Source organism: Humulus lupulus, chromosome 9 (genome assembly GCF_963169125.1).
Source record: "Humulus lupulus chromosome 9, drHumLupu1.1, whole genome shotgun sequence".
NCBI lineage: Eukaryota > Viridiplantae > Streptophyta > Magnoliopsida > Rosales > Cannabaceae > Humulus > Humulus lupulus.
The window spans coordinates 132,804,363-132,824,475 of NC_084801.1; the positions used below are offsets into that span (position 1 = coordinate 132,804,363).

Consider the following 20,113-nt stretch of genomic DNA (forward strand, 5'->3'; position numbering starts at 1 on the left):
AAGGGTGGCGAGCGTTGGCACGTGGGCGCCTGCTCGTTGCTACCCAGAGCTTCTCGTTGGGAATTTCCCGAGGCCCGTACATATCTTCTCAAGTGTCCTTGTCTAATAAGGAACTCGATTTCGTCTTTCAACTGGTTGCATTCATTAGTATCATGTCCGTAGTCGTTATGATAACGACAGAACTTGGTAGTGTCTCTCTTCGAAATATCCTTTCGAATGGGGCCAGGTTTTTTGTAAGGCACACTAGAACTTGTGGCCTGATAAACCTCTCCCCGAGACTCAACGAGGGCAGTGTAGTTAGTGAACCGAGGTTCATAATGATTTCCCTTGGCTCGTTTATTGTCGGAGGTGGAAGGCTCATTATACGGCCGTTTTCCACCATTCTTGCCATTGTCGTTGCCGTTCCCATTGCCTTTGCCGTTGCCATTAGGCTTGGACCCATTGGCGGCTTTGGCGGGTTCGGAAGCCTTCTTATCCTTGCCTGAGGGCTTTCCATCGTCGGCAATGGCTTCTTCGAGCTTGATGTAGCGATCAGCCCGGTCCAAAAATTCCTGGGTAGTTCTTACTCCTTCCTTTCGGAGACTTTTCCAGAGGGGAGAACGACGTTTAACCCCTGCGGTTATGGCCATCATTTTGCCTTCGTCCCCCACCGTTTTCTCTCCAGCTGCCGCTCGCATAAAGCACTGGATGTATTCCTTCACTGATTCTCCATCCTGCTGGCGAATTTCAACCAGCTGGTTTGCTCCGGTCGGATGCACACGACCTGCATAGAACTGTCCGTAAAACTCCCTTACAAACATTTCCCAGGAAACTATGCTTGCGGGAGGGAACTTAAAAAACCATTCATGCGCGGCTTTAGAAAGTGTTGCAGGGAAGATCCTGCACCGAGCGTCTTCGAACACTTTCTGAATGTCCATTTGTATCTCAAATTTATTGACATGAGATACTGGGTCTCCGTACCCGTCAAAATTTGGAAGTGTAGGCATTTTGAACTTGCTTGGAGTTTCTGCATTAGCTATCCTTTGTACAAAAGGGGTGTCTTTCCTCCTATCGTGGTCGATATACGACGTCCTTCCCCCGACCAGCTGCTGCACTGCTTGGTTGAGGGCATCTATTTGGGCCTGTACAGCGGTAGGAATCGCTGTGGCCTCTGTTGCTGTGGGGAGGTTATCGCCATGCCACTCGCGGCGATCATTGAGTACATCACGCAAGTCTTCGTCTCTTCTCTGCTGCTCGCTACCCCCGAGCCGGTTGAAGACATTATTTTGCTTGGGCTGCCCCCTAGCGTCCCGTCTATTGGACTGGTCATCTTGAGGTACCTGGCTCCTGCCTTTACCTCTTTCTTCATTCCTTCGGCCAGCGTTTCCCTTGCCTGAGTCGGCCTCATTATATCCATGGCCATCTCTGAACCTTGATTGGCTATGGTGGGATTGACTGTTCCCTCGGTTTCCGTCCCTGGCTTAAACATCCCGAACGTTAGAGGGCGGCCTGCGCTGGTCGTGGTGTCCCCATGCATTATCATGCCGTGGGGGACCCCGGACCGCAGAGCCTAACTCTGAGTCCCTCCTGTTACCAGGGGGATAATGACCTCTATTCGGTAGGTTTGGCTCATCGCCCCTACGGCGACTAGGACTACGAGGCTGATGCTCAGCCCTATTCTGCCTTTATGGCGGGGGATTGCCGCGACCAGCTTGGGATGGTGGCTGTGCCTCAGGGTCCTGAGGGACATCGTCATGGGGCACCTGAGGCTGCTCGGGCCTTTGCGGACTCGAAGGCTGGATTGGTGGGCTGGGATTAGGACCCCTCTGGGGTGGCCCATTGATAGGTTGGTCAGGCTGCGAAACAGGTGTGGCCTGATTCCTTGCCAGTTGCAAGGCCGCCTCAAGGGCTGCCATGGCTTCGCTCTGGCGGCGGTCCATCTCCACCTGCCTTTCGCTTAATTCTGCGCGCTGCCGTTCAATCTCCTGCTGCTGCCGCGCCACAACTTCGGCAGCAGTCTCTTGACTGGCTTTCAGACTAGCCAGCTCCTCCTGCAACGCCCCCAGGGTACTCTTCAGCGTTGCATCATCCATCTCTTCCTCCTCAAAGTCCAGATGTGGCTCATCCTCCGCCACACTCGCAAGGGGAGGAGGAGGTGGGTTTGATGGCGCAGCAGCGGCCGCCTGTCCAGCTTTCCTTCCAGTTTTCACCATTGATTTTCTCAACAATGATAAATCAAGCTCTCAATGAAAGCACCAGAATGTTGACCCAGATTTTGGTCAACTGACACGGAGTCGGAATATGCTTGATGTGAATGAATATGTTAAGAAGAATCAAATGACAAAAAGTAATAAGAACACGATATTTTATAGTGGTTCGGCCCCAGGATTTGGTAATGACCTACGTCCACTTAGACTGTTATTGATATAGGAATCAAAGGAGTGATCAAAGAACAAGGGTTCAATGAGTTTCACTAACCTCTGAAGAACAATACAATATTCCAAGGAGAATTACTCTAATCTTCAATAATTCCAAAGCCCAAAAGTCCCTTCCTTGAGCTCTCTTTTTCTATTTATAGGCTCAAGGGGGATTACATAAGATCATTACAGATATTCTCTCCTGAATAATTGGATACTCAGGAGATTGTGTGAGTTAAATTCGGGATTTACAAAAATCTTCACAATAATGTTACATTACATGCGGAACCATCGACCAGACTGGTCGCAGGTAAGACTGGGCTGCTTACTGCTTCTAATACGTCTTCTGGTCGATGCACTAGCAGAGTTCCTCCAGATGTCAGCCACGTGTCCAGGGATCAGTTGCCACGTCTTCAATGCCAATTTTTTGGATAACAGATATCTACTACCCGGTTTAGTAGAAATCGAGGTCCCAATGGCTAGTATTTGATTCCAAAGCTTTAAAATGATTTAGAATCTTATGGTTATCCATTATCGTATTGTGACTAGGTTTTACTGCAAGGGTTCAGGAATTAAGGATCGTGCTTGGGGACATCATACGCTTGCTGCTCGGAATCTGAGGTAAGAAAACTGCACCCGAGTTGTTAATGGGGTTAGAAACCCGTGTATGAATATATTGTGAATATGAACATATCTGTAGCTGAGAATATCTGATTGGTCATGCTTGTATACGCTTCCATTGATTATTTGCTATGCATTGTGCATCTGTGATTATATTTGTTTACAGGTCGGCCTAAGGGTGCCGGGGGCCGATAGCAAGCGTGTGGAATGCAGCCCGGCCTAAGGGAGCTAGGGTCGGCTATAAATCTAGTGAACTTGGCCTAAGGGCGCTGGGCTTGGACAATATACAATAAACAGAAGCGTGGTTCGCGCTTAACTATTTGTATTGATTTATGAGATTGATTTATATGTTTGATTAAGTTGAGTACTTTTATTGAGATTGTTGCATATATTCTATTGTTAGTTGAATCTGGTGAATTATATTGCTACTTTTATACTATTTACTGGTTGTGCATGTTGTTTTAAGTTTTCTTACTAGGCCTTGGCTCATGGGTGCTACGTGGTGCAGGTAAGGGAGTTGATAGTTGGACCAGCCATGAGTTGGAGAGCATCAGGTGCGGTGTGTACATATGGAACCTACTCGATCGCCACAGTCAGGATAGCTTGGGAGGAACTAGAGTTAAACCCTGTTTTGCCGCTTAGGACGGCTAAATTGTATCTTTTTATCTTTTACAAGTCTGTAAACTGATTTTTGGGATCCCATGTACAAACTTAATATTTTAATGAAAAATAACCATTTTATTGACCAAATCTTTTATTACTTGACCTTGACATAGTCTTTAGTTACACATTTAAGTTCAAACAAATTGCTTAGCAGGTTAAGCACTATTTCAAACACACAGTGTAACGATCTTGGTTATCCACGACGTTACACTGTCGTTGCCCGCCACCCTCATGAAGTCAAGGATGGAACTGATCATGCCCATCCACTGTTCAGCTCTTAGTGAATCTGGGCTAACCTCAAAGGTTGGAGGGTGTTAATGTCGGAACCTCTCATACAACAGTTCCCATCTATTCTCAACCCCTAGCTGAGCCAAAATTAGTGCCACTAACGGTGGCGCGAGCGGGGCAGCGTTCCCTGGCAGAACATGTTGCCTCAACCATCTGATCTCATCTTCTTGCCTATGTAGTCTTACTTGCATATTTGCAAACATCTGCTGCCAATTCTGAGGGGCAGGTGGAGGGTTCTGGCCTTGGCTATCATCTTCGGCCTCATGTTAATGCCAGCTAGTCTCATTGACCGCCTAGGAGTTATAGCTTCCAAGTATGTCTGCAATTAATGACTCGGCTTATCAGGCAATGATAACATATCTAGAAACCGTCCCACGGTCCAAACCGAACAAATACAACATTCACATGACACAATAATTCTAATAAGCATCTCTATCATACTCAATTAAGCAAACCATGAGTCGAGCTTGTCTTTAGCAGCGAGTGTATATGTTCAGTCGATCTTCATGAACCATAAGGCCTTCGCAGCTTTGATACCAAGTTGTAACTCCCTACTAATCCGAGATCGTTACACCGTGTGTTTGAAATAGTGTTTAACTCGTTAAGTGAATCATTTGGACTCAAAACTATAATTAAAATTAAATAAAGTTTTAGGTAGTAAAAATTCTGGTCAAAGTTATAAAATTTTCATTTAAAATTGCAAACTTTTACAAGGGATCCCAAAAAAGATTAAACCAAAACATAATTGCAACCAAAGTTACAAAAATAGTCTACCTATGTGACAAAATGGCTTTACACTATACGTCCCTCAAAATATCCTGACTGTGGCGACCTAGTAGGCTGAACATGTAAGCGTCGTTCCAAAGCCCTCCAACGCAAGGTTGGTCTAATTTTCCCTTGCCCTTACCTCCACCATAGAGCACCTATGAGCCAAGGCTCAGCAAGAAAACCCCACAAGGCATAATAATAATAATAATAATAATAATATTAATATTAAAAAAAAAATTAGCATGCTTCACAAATTATAAATACATGCATTTCAATCACATAAACCATTAACACATTTCACAAATTATAAACATGCTTATTTCAAACACATAAACTATTTACACGATCGTGTCAAGCAGCCTTGCTGAGCGGTCCAACCAAGCGAGGTGCGTCTCCCAACACCAAATCTACAGTCCATGTCGGGGGAGTGGCTACAGCACCCTCATAGTGGTCTTGAGCCATCACTGCCTACATTCCGCATGTATTGCCGAATACGGCCCATGCCAATCAACTACAGGTAGATATAATTCAAACAGATGCAACAAACACAGATATCAGCATAACCAGGCCGATACCCTACTCTATGTACATATGCTAAGTCTCTTACCTCGAGTCTTGTGCTGAAGACTGGGCGAACTTGAGTGTGATTCTTTCCCCAAGCTCCCCGGAAACCCTAATCATGACATGAATGGTACGCTTATTAGGAACTGAGTCCAAATCACAGGTTTCAAAACTAAACCCTAGCTCTCATGACCTCCAATTCCATTCAATAGAGTAATGGAATCATCTCCTGAGCCCCGAAGTGGGCCCCCAAAACAGAACCTCGAAACCCCGAGCCTAATCTCTAAAAATTAGAAAAACCAAGTTTCGGGGCACTTGCCACGGTCGCGCCAGCCCTAGCGTGGTCACACTAATGCCCAAAATTCTGGTTTTCTGAGACACTAGCGCGGTCGCGCTAGGTCCCTGGGACCTCAAATCGCAACCCAGATTTTTGTGTTCTTCTCCAATTTCAAACCTATGAACTTCAGACCCAAATTCATACCTATAATTCAATTTCCCAACAGTTTTACACAAAATCAAACCTCAATATAGATAGTACAACCCATATACATTATCGAGATACCATCAAACATGCCACAAACACAATAAAATCACAATTTGCAAAGTTTGAGTTCCAAACTCAAACTTTGTCCCAAATCCAAAAATCCCAACTCAAATTCATGCTTCCATTCCAAATTCAAGCTTTAATCAAACTTCTAAACAGATCTCCATACTCTTTTAACTCATCTAAACAACCTAAGTCCATCACTTTCTAAATTAACACTAAAATCCCCAAAACCACCTAAAACACAAGAGAAACTAAAAAAAAACTAGAGCAAGAAGCTCATCTTGCTGTGATTTCGAATTCTCTATGGTGAGATGGACTCCTAGCAGCTGCCAACTCCAATTAGAGCTTGAATTTCCTCCAATTACCTCAAGGACAAGGCTTGATCTTAGCCTTGGTTGCTTAGAAATCCTTGTGTGTTTGATAAGTTTGAAAGAAAAAAAATTAGAAAAGCAAGAGAGAGAGAGAGCTTCACATGAAAGGATATTTAGCCAATTGTCTAATAATTGGTCAAATGATCATTTTGACATTTACCTTTACTTAACCTCAAAGCTAACTTCAAGGGCATTTTGGTCATTTGCCTAAAAACATAATTACACCATTAATCTCCAAATTTATCAATTAAACCATTCAGCATAATTATTCTACCACTTAATTCACTTTTCCAATTATCTCAAATTCTTGAAATTCCCAAAATAACCCTAGGCTCGACCCGAGCTGGGTATTTATCCCCATTGTGACTTTTCCGCTAAAATTGCTCGAGAGGATCCACTCATGCCGAAAATCACATATATCCACATACTAATGTGGTCTTAAGCACATAACACATAATAATTACAAACATACCCCTAACGAGTCAAATTTACAAAAATGCCCATTTCTAACAAAAGAGGGTATGTAAACACATTTAATGCACATAACCATGCATACTCAATCACATAATCATATAATTCATATAATTACCCCACGTGTCCTCCTAGCACGCTAATCAAAGTACTTAATCATATTAGGAGTTTTTGGACGCTATAGTTGCAACTTCGGCAGCCATTCTTGCCATTTCCTTGTTCAAACACATTGCTTCAACCAACCATTCTCGTAGTTGTTGATTTTCTAGCTCCACCATGGGGACATACCTCATCGGATCGTAATATTCCTGGTGAGGTAGTCTCGAACTCTGCCTGGGATCTCGTGGGGCGTCGTGGAAGCATTCCCCTCATCTGGAGTTCGTTCATCATTCATGGGTCATTTGTCAGCCTATTTGGGATGTTCTTCAGCCCATGGAGTTGTTTCTTCAGATATCCTTGGGAGTGGGTGTCTACTTCCAAATCTAGGAAAATTTCGAGCAGGGCGTCCATCATGACATTACAAGAGGTTTTTTTTAATCGCTTAATGCTCTCAATGAAAGCACCAAACTGTTGACGCAGTTTTTCTCAACCAAAATTAAAAGAGCAATTAAGCATAAAAGATTGTTAAAATAAACATAAAGATGAACACAAAGGATTTTCTGTGGTTTAGTAGTTAAATCAACCTAGTCCCCGAGACACTTTTATTGATCTGATCTGTTAAAGCTAAAAACAATTTCACAAAGTTTTCGTTCAGTGTTTTTTTGGTGTCCAATAAATGACTATAGTCCAGATATTTATAGATCTGGTTTCAGATACTCTTCCCCCACGATTTTAGGGGAAAGCTACATAAATATCTTTATTTAAATTTGAATTACAAATAAATCAGTCAACAATAAAAATATCTAAACCAATCCCTTGAAAATAGGAACGATTTACTTGATTATTGCTTCCTAAAGCTTCTTAAACGTGCTTTCGAGCTAATCTTAGCACTCTTCGAGCTGGTACATGTCTTGTCCGGTCTAAAATGTCATTTAGATCTCCAAGCCGATTCTCTTATTCCGAGCTGAGATGAACTAGTATTTCGCAGTTACGATAATATTATTAATGGTAATAGTATTTAAATCCAAGCTTATTGAAATGTTTATGAGCTTACTCCTCAAGCAAAATCTTTTTTTCTCGGAAACATGGTATAACATAGTAGTATCCTATATTAAGTATAATAAGATTGTGGACTAATTTTTCTATATACACAAAAATAGGGACCAAATTATATTTGTTGTAAAAAGAATTCAAGGGCATTAGTCATAGGGACTTATTTGCATCAAAACAATAACTTTGGGAGTGATGCCAAAAACAAATATGGGAACTAATTTACCAACTTACACAATTTAAAAAATATTCGTATAAATTAATCTTAATTTACATCGGTAGAGGAATAACGTGAAAATCTCTATGATATTTCACTTATATAAATAATTGATAATCAACATTACATTAAATATTTTGTAACATTTAAATTTATATTAATATAATTATTAAATATTTTGTATTATATATTATTATAATAAGAGCACTCACAATAGATGAGCTAAAATATCTTATTCTTTATAATATAGAGAAAAAATTGTTAAATAGTCTTCCAATGGGTGATGTAAATTTTTTTTTTACCTAAATGAATAGTATTTTTCTATATGTAGTGAAACACTATTCATCAAGCTATAAATATTTTATTATTTTTTTTATAAACTTTTGTATATATATATGTATATATAAGTGTGATACTATTATATTTAATTATTTTATTTCTTAAAATGAATAAAATATTTTTTTAAATATAATATATAAATGATGTAGAGAAAAAATAGAGAAGCAGATGTATGGTATAATGTAAAAGTTTGAGGTAAATTATAAAAATGTATGTTTTGGTGATATATTTTGTAATACACTTTCTCTATAATATTTAGCTAAAACTCATAAAAACATATTCCATCAGCTCATTTATACATATATTTATAATAGCTATGCAGAAACTCCAATTAATCGATATCTACATTTACATAACATTTACATGTCTTTTATATAATATTTTAATATTATTATTTTTCTTTATAAGTTTTCTCTCTCCATTTAGTATATATTTATTATTTCTTTTTACTTTTTCAATTATTTTATTTTACTTTAAGTAATAAAATATGTTTAAAGATATAATATTTAAATGATGTAGAAAAATATATAGAGAAGCTGATGTATGGTATAATGTAAAACTTAGAAATAAAATAGTGAAAAGTGTGTTTTGGAAAGCTACTTTAAAGGATAGAATAAAGCACCATTGAGAGTGCTCTAATAATATATTATAACGTTTTGAATTTAAATTAATATAATTATTATATATGTAGTTTTATATTAAATATTATTATAATAATAATATTATTTTATAATATTTAAACTTATATTAATATAATTAATGAATATTTATTTTTACATTAGTTTTAAAGATATATTCCGCTAGTTTTAAAGATATATTCCGCTAAATATTTATAATATTCTATTAAAGTTAACAAAAACAAACGGTTAAAATCAAAAACTTTTGTTATTTACACATTTGTTATATAGAAGAGATATAGGTTAAAAAGCGATTTTTCCAGACATCCCTTTGAACACGCACCCGACTGAAAGAGTGAAAAACATCTAATTCTTCAAAATTATGGTTTTTCAGACTAACCATGCTTACATTGCTAGGCTGGACTGATCAAAATCATCATCACATGTCCTTGAAAAGTACAAATTTCAGATCTTTTTTAACCAAGGAAATTATGTTAGAAGGAAATATCAGGAAAAACAATTCAAAATGTCAATGAATTAAGCTACTCGATTACAACATTGACAAAATAATTCAACATAATCCCACCGAATAAAAAGTCTTCCTTGACTTCAAACTGGGCCATTCTCTTCTCTTCCATTTTCACTCTTTGAAGAGTGAAATCGCAATGGAGACATTATATTTCGGTGAAGACTACTGTCAAGTCATGCTGTTCAAATCTGGTTAATGTCAGAACCAGAGACTAAATATTGCTAAATATTTCAGTCTGATTTGGATACTCTTTTAAGCAGTTTGTACAATCCGAAAATGTTATTGTTCTGCCAAAGGTATGGGATGAAAAAAGATCGGTGCAGAGGCGGTGAGAGCTCCCTGTCTAGGTAAGGCAATGCGCCAATGACCTGCATTCAGTTGATGAACTTTAGTAACTAAATATATGACATGAAAAAGCATCAGGGAGAGATGATTGATTTTTTACCTCCCATGTTGACATGTCACTTCCCCGATAAGGGTATGGTCGACTGAGATGCAGCTCAACGAGCAAAGTACAAGCATCAAGATTTTTGAGCTGTAACAATAAATGGAGGGTCAGTTTGTAATGAAACAGGAATTTTAGATATAGGAAGCATAGCCAGAGTAGGGTAATCAAATTAAGTAGTCGAAAAAAAAATGTGATTAATTACATATTGCTCATCTGATGCTTTGTTCTTATTATTAAAATATGGTGGTGCTGCAGCAGTTCCCCCAAGGGTAGAATTGTATGGGAATGGAAGTAATCCTCTAAAGCCATCATTAATCCATCTAACTTCTCCTATATAATCAGGAACAAAAAATGATGACGGGAACCGATGCCATTCACTTCCAACACAAAGTACAGCACCTGTAAAGATGAGATACAAATTACAAAGTTCACATCAAAAGAATAATTACTCATCAATCTGAGAGTCATATAAAACAAAGTAATCATAACTAAGTTGTCTCTAAACTAAGTTATTTAGATGGCATAATCTTCTGTCCTTAGAAATGATATTGAAATGAATTCTCAACTCCTGTCCCCTGTAATCTACTTTCTACCAATACCAAGCAGCCATAATAAGGGAGCAGTCTACCCTCTAATATGTGAAAAACTTCATGCCAAACAAGCATTTAAAAGTTCACAAATTCAAAATAGCATAGAAGCTGGTCATCACCAGTTCCAACATCTTCATGGTGCTCCAAAAGCTTGTAAATCTCCAGTGGAGCAGAATAGCCATTAATTAGAGAAAATGTGCGGGCATGCGAGGCACATAAAATGAGGCCAAGAACCACCGGTCGAAGAAGTTTGGCTATCTGCATGTGCAAACAACAGGGATGAGAACACGAGCTATGTTTGCTTAGAGAAGTGTAACTTGAAAAATATATATCTATTAATATATATATATATATATATTTATAGATCAGCTCACCATAACCAGTATAGAATTTCTATTGGGATCATATTTGTCTCGGAAAAAATCAGGAAAGCTCTCAATGACAGCTGAAGCAGCAACACAGATAAGCGGATATATAGGATAAAGGAACCTGTGACAGCAATTATAAATGTCATTTCTATCCACATTTCAATGATGCTTATAAAATTTTCAAATGAACCATCGAAGAGACTAAAATGCAAGAACATTATGACCAAAGCTAGGAGATGACTGATAGGAATTTCTTGGTCAAATTAGTATAAACAGCAAGTACAGTAGCAGTAAGAAAATAGAAATGAGGAAATTGAGCTGGTACTGAATATCCAGGGAGTTCGAGAGCCCTGTTCTCTCCCACAAAAAGTTACAACCTTACACAAAGTACTGGACGACCCCACAAGAGACCCACCATACAGACTTTATACTAGTACTCACTAGACTACTGTGGACCACAGCCACATACAAACCCAACCCAAATAACTTACATCATAGCCAGTTTTTATTCCCCTACTGCTGCCTTACCGTAACCTTCTCCTCTTCCTCCTAGCATTCACGTAGGTCAATAGAGGTCTATCAATACCGCCGTCCAGAAGTCTAACTTTGACCTCAAGGTGGAAGTGAGGAAATTGCTCTTGAATGAGGGCAAAGTCCTCCCGAGTAGCTTCAAATTCCGGGAGATTAACCCACTTGATTAGAGCTTGTGGAGCCACTTTGTGAGTACCTGGGCGCACTGCAAGAACACTCTTGGGTTCCAAGGTCCATTCCAATTCGGCTGTCAAACCAGGAGGAAGAGTAGATGCCAACTGATGGTGGCCAAGAGCAGCTCTCAAGAGCGAAACATGGAACAACGGATGGATGGCAGCATCTGGCGGAAGTTGTAAGCGATATGCTGCTGCTCCAACCCGAGCCAGCACTGGAAATGGACCAAAAAATCGAGACAACTTCTCATTGTGACGTTTGGCCACCAATCGTTAACGGTACGGGCGCAACTTGACATAGACTAGATCACCCACCTCATAGTGCACATCCCGACGCTTCCGATCTGCTTGAGCCTTCATTTTTTGCTGAGCTCGGATCAGATTTTGTTTCAACAAACTCAGAATATCATCCCTTTCTCGAAGGTGCTCCTCAACCGATGAAACATTGGTGCTAGCTAGTTCAAAGCGAAGTAATGGAGGGGGATCATGATGATACACTGCCCGAAACGGCGTCATCCCCATTGTTGAATGGTAGCAAGTGTTGTACCAATATTCAGCCCACGAAAGCCATTTCACCCACTGTTTGGGTTTGTTACTAACAAAACACCATAGGTAAGTCTCCAAGCAACAGTTCACCGCCTCCGTTTGCCCATCGGATTGTGGATGATAAGCAGTGCTCTGTTTTAGTGTAGCGTCTTGCAAACAAAATAATTCCTTCAAAAAATTACTAAGGAATATTTTATAAACGATTGAACGTGGCAGTCCATGGAGTTTAACTACTTCGCGAGCAAAAACCGTTGCTACTGTGACGGCTGAAAAAGAATGGCGAAGAGGGATAAAATGCCCGTACTTACTCAAACGGTCCACCACCATGAAAGTGGAATCGAACCCATTCGACATTGGCAGCCCCTCAATGAAATCTATTGAGAAGTCTTCCCACACTTGCTCTGGTATAGGTAGGGGCTATAATAACCCAGTTGGAGATTGAGCCAAGTATTTGTTTTGTTGACATATTGCACATTCTGCCACGAAATTCTGAACGTCCTTCTGCATCCCGGACCAATACAAGTCCGATACCAGCCTTTGAAATGTCTAAAACACCCCTGAATGTCCCCCCATAGTACTGCTGTGATACTCTTGTAATAGTAATGGAATGAAGGGAGAGGTCGAAGGCAGTACTAACCGTCCTTTGAACTTGAGGCAGCCTTGCACCAGCAAGTATCCCTCACATTCCTTTCCCAAACTCAGCTCTTGAACCACTTTAGAAAGGGTAGGATCTAACACAATATGTGCTTGAAGGTCTGGTATGGATAACACATTTGGAACAGAAATAGCAGCCAGTGAAACTTCTTGATAAATTCTAGATAATGCGTCGGTAGCCTTGTTTTTGAGATCGGGTTTGAACTGAATAGCGAAATCATACCCCAGAATTTTTTAAAGCCATTTTTGGTGCTCCGTTGCTACTAACCGTTGCTCTAACAAGTACTTAAGGCTGCGTTGGTCCGTTTGGACGATGAACTTGCGCCCCAAGAGATATGGACGCCATTTTTGAATGGCTAGCACAATCGCCATCAATTCTCTTTCATACACCAACTTCGCACGAGCTCGGGCCGACAAAACTTGGCTAAAATATGCGATGGGGCGCTGATTTTGTAGCAACACAGCCCCCAACCCCGATCCTGAAGCGTCAGCCTCCACCACAAAAGGCATTGAAAAATCAAGTAATGCCAAAATCGAAACCGCGCACATTGCCGCCTTGATTTGGTCGAAAGCTTCTCGAGCCTCTTGATTCCATCCAAATGCATCCTTTCTCAACTGATCAATCAATGGCCGCGCTATTTGTCCATAGCCTTGAACAAATATGCGATAATAGCCCGTGAGTCCCAAAAAACCTCTGAGTTCTTTAATGCTCTTGGGTACCAGCCACTTGCTCATAGCCTCAATTTTACTTGGATCAGCTGAAACTCCCGAAGCTCAAATTATGTGACCAAGGTACTCTACCTTCTCTTGAGCAAATAAGCACTTTTTCTGATTAGCATAGAGGCTGTGTTGTTTAAGTCTGTCTAGTACCACTTCCAAGTGTTCTACGTGCTCCTCCATCGATGGGTTGTATACCAAAATATCATAAAAGAAAACTAACACATACTTGCGCAAAAGATCTCAAAAAACCTCATTCATTTCGCCTTGGAAAGTTGCGGGCGCATTAGTAAGCCCAAACGGCATGACTAGCCACTCATAATGTCCTTCATGTGTGCAAAAAGTCGTCTTCTCCACATCCTTGGCCGCCACTCTTATTTGGTGATACCCCAACTTCAAATCAAGTTTGGAAAAAATTTTAGCTACATGTAATTCATCCAACAGCTCATCAATCACTGATATTGGGAATTTGTCAGCCACCGTCTCCTGATTTAGGGTTCTATAGTCCACATAAAACCTCCAACTCCCGTCTTTTTTTTTAACGAGCAAAACTGGGCTTGAAAAAGGGCTCGTGCTCGACTGTATGATTCCAGCTTGCATCGTTTCCCTCACTAGCCTCTCGATTTCATCTTTTTGTACCTGGGCATATTGGTAGGGTCTCGCTGAAATAGGTCCCACTCCTTCCTTCAAGGTGATCGAATGCTCCCTATTCCGTTTTGGTGGTAGGCCGACGGGCATAGCAAATGCCGACTCAAAACGCTGAAGCAAGGACGATACCGGCAGTGGAACGGTAGGGAGAACCTCCTCTGGTGCTACTGCCATGGATCCTAACTGTACCCAAAAACCGTGCCCTTCCTTCTCCACTGAGTAGCATAGCCTTTAAAGAAATTGGTGATTTGCACAAGCTTGGGTCTCCTTGCAAAGTCACCCAAACACCTTCGCGCTCAAACTTCATCACCAGAGTCCTTTAGTTCACTTGCATATTGTCTAGTGTTTCCAACCATTTGATACCCAAAATTACATCTGCTCCACCTAATTCCAAGGGTAAGAAATCAGTGACCTCTCTCATTGCACCCAAATTTAACTCAACTTGAGCACAAATTCCCTTTGTTCTGACTTTCCCCTCTATTCCCAAGAGAACTCCAATTGGAAGTCCTATGGCAGAGACAAGTTTCAACGAGGTGAAATTATGCGTCACTCCATTGTCGATAAGTACCGTGACTGGCTGCTCCAATAAACCCAGCAAGCTTCATCGTACTCACCAATGAAATTCCCACCAACGAGTTTAGAGACAAGGTTGCTAGTGTCTCCTCACTTGCCACCATTTCTCCTGAGTCTAGTGTTAGAGGGGGAGACTCCTCCGGTGAGATCTGTTCTTCGTCGTCCATCAGCATAATGACCTGTAAAAACTTCTTCTCGCACTCATGCCCGCGATGAAACTTCTTGTCGCATTTGAAACAAACACCACGTGCTTTCTTTTCCTAATATTCTGCCTCAGTCATGCGGTGGCATTGAGTAGGTCTGTTCACGTTTACTGTACCAAAGTTGGGGCTGGCCGCTTTAGTCGACACCTGAGAAGAGGGAGCCCCGAATGATTTTGCGAAAAAAGGACTGAGTGACCGATAAGGTGTAATCGGACTCAAATTTGGTTTAGGGTTTGAGGCCCAAGTTCCCTGGCCCATTCAATGTAAATGATGCCCTTCCTCCACCCTTTGGGGTGTCTCCATAATTTGGGCCAGGCCCATGGGTTGCAGAATGTGTAGGGCTGTCTTGATATCATCCTTCAAGCCCTCACGAAGCTACCCTCAAGGATATGCTTCGGGTCATCTGGTATGCGCAAAGCCAGCACCTCCCATCTTACCCGATACTCTTTGACAGTGGTGGTCTGAGATATCGACATCACCTCCTCCGAAATTGATCCAACTAGTACCGCTTGGAATCGGAGAATCAACAACTTCTTCAGTGTAGCCCATGAAGTAATCTGCCTCCTCTGGTTTTCCCACTGAAACCAGGTCAATGCATTTCCGTCGAGCCCAACAATGGCTGTCTCCAACATCATGGCTTCACTCATTCGGGTCAGGAGGAAGTATCTCTCTATCTTATAAACCCAACCATCAACGTTGTCACCCGCAAACAATGGTATCTCCATTCGGGGGGGTCGATAGTCCTGACCATGATTGTGAGTCGTGTGATACGACTCCACCTGAATCGGCGGTGGTTGAGGATTGAAGGGAGGTCTGAATCCTGGTGGTGCGAGGGGTGTCGATTGTACCCCCGAATGCCCAACTGTCGGAATAGCTGAGTTCTCCCCTTCCTCCGCCTTTCGCTGTCGATCGGCACTTCCAGCCACTGTGTTTGTCGTTGTCTTCCCCGAAGCTTGCATCAAATGGGTGATATGAGAGACTAAGAATTCCATCTTCTTATCCATGGAAGATCTCAGCTCCTCCATCTCCTTCGGAAGTTGCTGGAATCTGTCTTGCATCTCCGTCAATTCCCGATGAATCCCTACTTGAACGGCCTCCAATTTCTCGTCCCAAACCTCCATCTGTGAATCTTTCTTGGGCCCCATCTTAGATCAATGGCTCTAGTACCAATTTGATAGGAATTTCTTGGTCAAATTAGTATAAACAACAAGTACAGTAGTAGTAAGAAGATAGAAATGAGGAAATTGAGCTGGTACTGAATATCCAGGGAGTTCGAGAGCCCTGTTCTCTCCCACAAAAGGTTACAACCTTACACAAAGTACTGGGCAACCCCACAAGAGACCCACCATACAAACTTTATACTAGTACTCACTAGACTAATGTGGACCACAGCCACATACAAACCCAACCCAAATAACAACTTACATCATAACCAGTTTTTATTCCCCTACTGCTGCCTTACCGTAACCTGTCCTATTCTTCCTAGCATACACGTAGGTTAGTGGAGGCCTATCAATGACCTAGGCTGGTTTTTCAGCAATGCCAACACCAGCCAGATATCAAGGTTAGAAACCACACTAAATAATAGATCTGAAACAAGCTAGTGTTCACAAAGACACAATGTTGCTCTTTTACCACTCAATAACCAACCCATTCAGACATCAATACCTAAATATTATCAACAAAAAAAAACATTGAATCTATGTCCTAGTTTTGATCTGCAGAATATCATAAATCTATAAAGCCATTAGTGTCCTTTTTATATATGGTGTATCTATCATGCAGCCAGAGCCATTTGTCCCACTTGTGGCTAACAGGAAGGCCGCCATAAATGATTACATGTAAAAGAAAGGGATAGATACTACACAAAACAGAATATAACTAGCAATTCAATTGTAATTATTATCTAACCTTTCTTCTTTGTGTGGCTGCAAAGACATGAATGCCAACCAGATATATAATGGAGAGACCACAATTAGCAAGTCAGGGGTGTACTTCTTCTTTACAATGGGAAATACAACCAAAAACAGCAATGCAAGAACAAAGCAGAGGTTAAAGTTGTTAAATCCATTTCTCAGATAATAAAGTGGCCCTTCGGTTCCATACAAATGGCTTTCACCACCTCCGGCAACATTGTAGAGCATCAAATTTAACACAGAAGACGTCCATTTTCCATAGTAGATGTGGTCAACAAGAAGTGATAACGCCTGGAATGATTCCACACATGACATAAACATCAATAACATAACATGAAACAATATAAACTTATCCTAATCATATGGCTTCATATGCCAGCAAGGAAATTAATTAAATGAATTAGCAATAAGACTTACAAGAAGTGCAACAGAGGTGATAGCTCCAGCAAGAAACACTTGTTTGAATGTTCTGGTCAAAGAGAAGACTGTCACTGGTAGAAAAGCTAAAATTGAGAATGGCCAACCTAGGATAACACCAATAGCTGCAACTGCTACTGCCTTGGCAGGTTTATCAAGAAGAAACAAACCCGATGACAGAGAGATGGCATACATAGAAAATGAACTAGGCAAGAAACCTGGAAAAAAATGTCAAGGCAGTGAACATAAGATAAATCCAAGAATAAAGCAACCCATAACTTTTTTTTTCTTTCTAAGCATATCTAAAAAAAACACTACAGAAAATCGGGAAAAAAATGATGCAGAAAACTCTGAAATAAAACAAATGAAAAAGAATAACTCACTAGTGCTAGCAAAGAAACAACCACTGGCTAAGCACAGCATCGCAAGTGTGTAAGAAGCAAGACGCTTTCCATACTTCCTTGATAGGGCTACCACTAGAACAGTGTCTGTGATAACAGAGACGACACCAAGAAAGATTCTGACAGCATAGAATACCCTTACCTACAATGAGAAATATTTGTTGAAGTAAAAACGAAATAAAATCTACACTTAATAAGGCATAAAGAATCTTACCTACATAATAAATGGAAAAAATTGACACAAAATTCCAGTAAATAACTAAAAACTACACTTGATAAGGCATAAAGAATCTTACCTTTTCCTCACTAAACAGCCAAGAAGCAGGTCGGCCAACCAACTCATGAAAGAGAATATACAAATATGACCGAAGAGCAAACTGAGAACTGATGAAATTGCGATTTGTTAATGTTCCACCATAAATCAGTCAGAGCTTATTATCTAAAGTACAACTCTATTAAATTTCCAATTTCTAAAAGCAACTTAAATTTCTAAGTTGGAATATAGAAAGAAATTAGACGGTTAAGAACAAGCCATTGAAATATTGCACAAGAACAAAAATAGGATGAAAAAATCAATAGACAAAGGAAGTGCCGTGAAAATATCTAGGACATATTAGGTTCTGAAAAATCAAAACGTTTTAAACTAAAATAAGGACAAACAGAACATCTGTTGTTGCCATAACCATAAATCATTCCTCTGGTTCCCCCGCCAAAAGAAATATAAACTTCTGGAAAAATATGGTGCAAATGACATGGCATTCAATATATTATGATGGCTTCATAAAATGCCACACATTTGAGCAATACAAACACAAACTCAAATTCAAAAACAAGGTTTTAAACCCAAATTGGCTTAAGAGTTTAAGCATTGAGCCTCAAATTTCCAATACCCAATTACTCAGCTTATTCCCACTATCTATTATTACTCAACAGAAAAAACCCAAATACCAGATCATGTTCTTCTCTTTTCCCAGCAACCAAACACAAACCACTAGCAATTTCATCACAAATTTCGCCTTTGCCCAACATCATTCTAATAAATCCACCATTGACCAGTACAGCTTTCAACAGTACGAATGAATCAAAATCTAATCCAAAAACAAATTATAGGCAAAAGGGTAGGTTTAGGTACATACCTGTACTCCCAAGTTTGAAACCCAAATTTGTAGAGAAGGTAATGAAGAGGCTCCCAATAGTTAAAGACCTCATCACAGTCGTGTATGATGTTCGATGTGGCGCTCATGTACCTTAACATTCCGAGAGCGAACAAGGGCAGAGCCCAACTCAACCCCTTATCGACTTCTTCTTTCAGTTCCGATTTCCCAGGCTTACGATCCTTGGAGTACGAAGACGACGGAGAAGATGATGATGATGAAGCCGATGGATCGGACAGCAGAGGTCGCCTTTGCCTTGTGGACAGAGCCATGATGAAGCTCAACTCTGCAGTGGCTATGGCGGCAACGAACTCTGCAGTCCAGTTGCGAAAAATGGGTTATTTCCTTTGTTTCGAAGTAAAGTGCAACAAAATTCAAATGGATCCAACACTTTTTGTCAGAAAGAAATACTATAAATGGGAAAATTCCCTAACTGCAAAATAAGTGGCATATTTGTACTTAAAAACATTTTTGCCCTTAGCTTTTGCGCTTTTTGTCTTTTTTTTTCTTTTTCTTTTTCTTTTTTTTTTTTTTTTTCTAATTTAGCTTAAATGATGAATTCATTCTCGGGGGGATCAGGATTTGTTGGAAGGACGGGGGTAAAAGTTTCAATAGAAGAATTCTCTAAGAACATGGAAGAAGGTCCTCTCTTCTGAAGACCTGATTGTCTTAATTGGGGATTTAAACGGTACCTTAAAGATGACGACTAGCCCTACAAACCAACACGAGTCTTTCCAGCGTGCTTTGTCCTCACTCGCACGCTTCTTGGAAAACTTCCCAGGAGGTCCCCATCTTGAGATTACTCCAGGTCAAGCACGCTTAACTTTGGAGTTCTTAAGTGATGGGCTACCGAAAAGAAGATGCATCTTGTAAATATAGGTAGTACCCATCAATCCATTTAAGTAATCTTCAACTGTGTAGTCACATACATACACAGTCTTAGAATCATCACACTTGACCTTCCCCGGGCGGTGTGGGATTGCACAACTTTACCCGGTCTTTCCCCTTACGGATCACGGGATTCTGACTGTCACAGGATGATGAGTGTGTTAACTACTCTAAACCAAAAAAATTTGTCTAGATACTCCTTTGATTTAAGGCGGATGGTTGCAAGAACGGGAGTGGTTGATTTGGGGTGTAACGGTAATCAATTTAGTTGGCACAAGAGAACGACTACATCGCAAAATGGTCCGACTATGAAAAGGGCCAAATTAGATAGGGCTTTGGGAACAATTGA

At 40.5% G+C, this 20,113-nt stretch overlaps 1 protein-coding gene across 1 annotated transcript; it reads right to left on the reverse strand.

Annotated features, from left to right (window-relative positions):
- Window positions 1–9,360: 9,360 nt before the first annotated feature.
- Window positions 9,361–19,297, reverse strand: LOC133802535 (dol-P-Man:Man(6)GlcNAc(2)-PP-Dol alpha-1,2-mannosyltransferase). Its single transcript, XM_062240861.1, has 10 exons — window positions 18,859–19,297; window positions 18,019–18,106; window positions 17,705–17,864; window positions 17,322–17,539; window positions 16,900–17,195; window positions 10,950–11,064; window positions 10,695–10,833; window positions 10,188–10,384; window positions 9,983–10,072; window positions 9,361–9,905 (listed from the first exon to the last, which is right to left on the reverse strand). Exons 1-10 carry the CDS (start codon window positions 19,146–19,148, stop codon window positions 9,768–9,770), a joined length of 1,731 nt encoding a protein of 576 aa, XP_062096845.1. The 5' UTR covers window positions 19,149–19,297; the 3' UTR covers window positions 9,361–9,767.
- Between the last annotated feature and the right edge of the window lie 816 nt (window positions 19,298–20,113).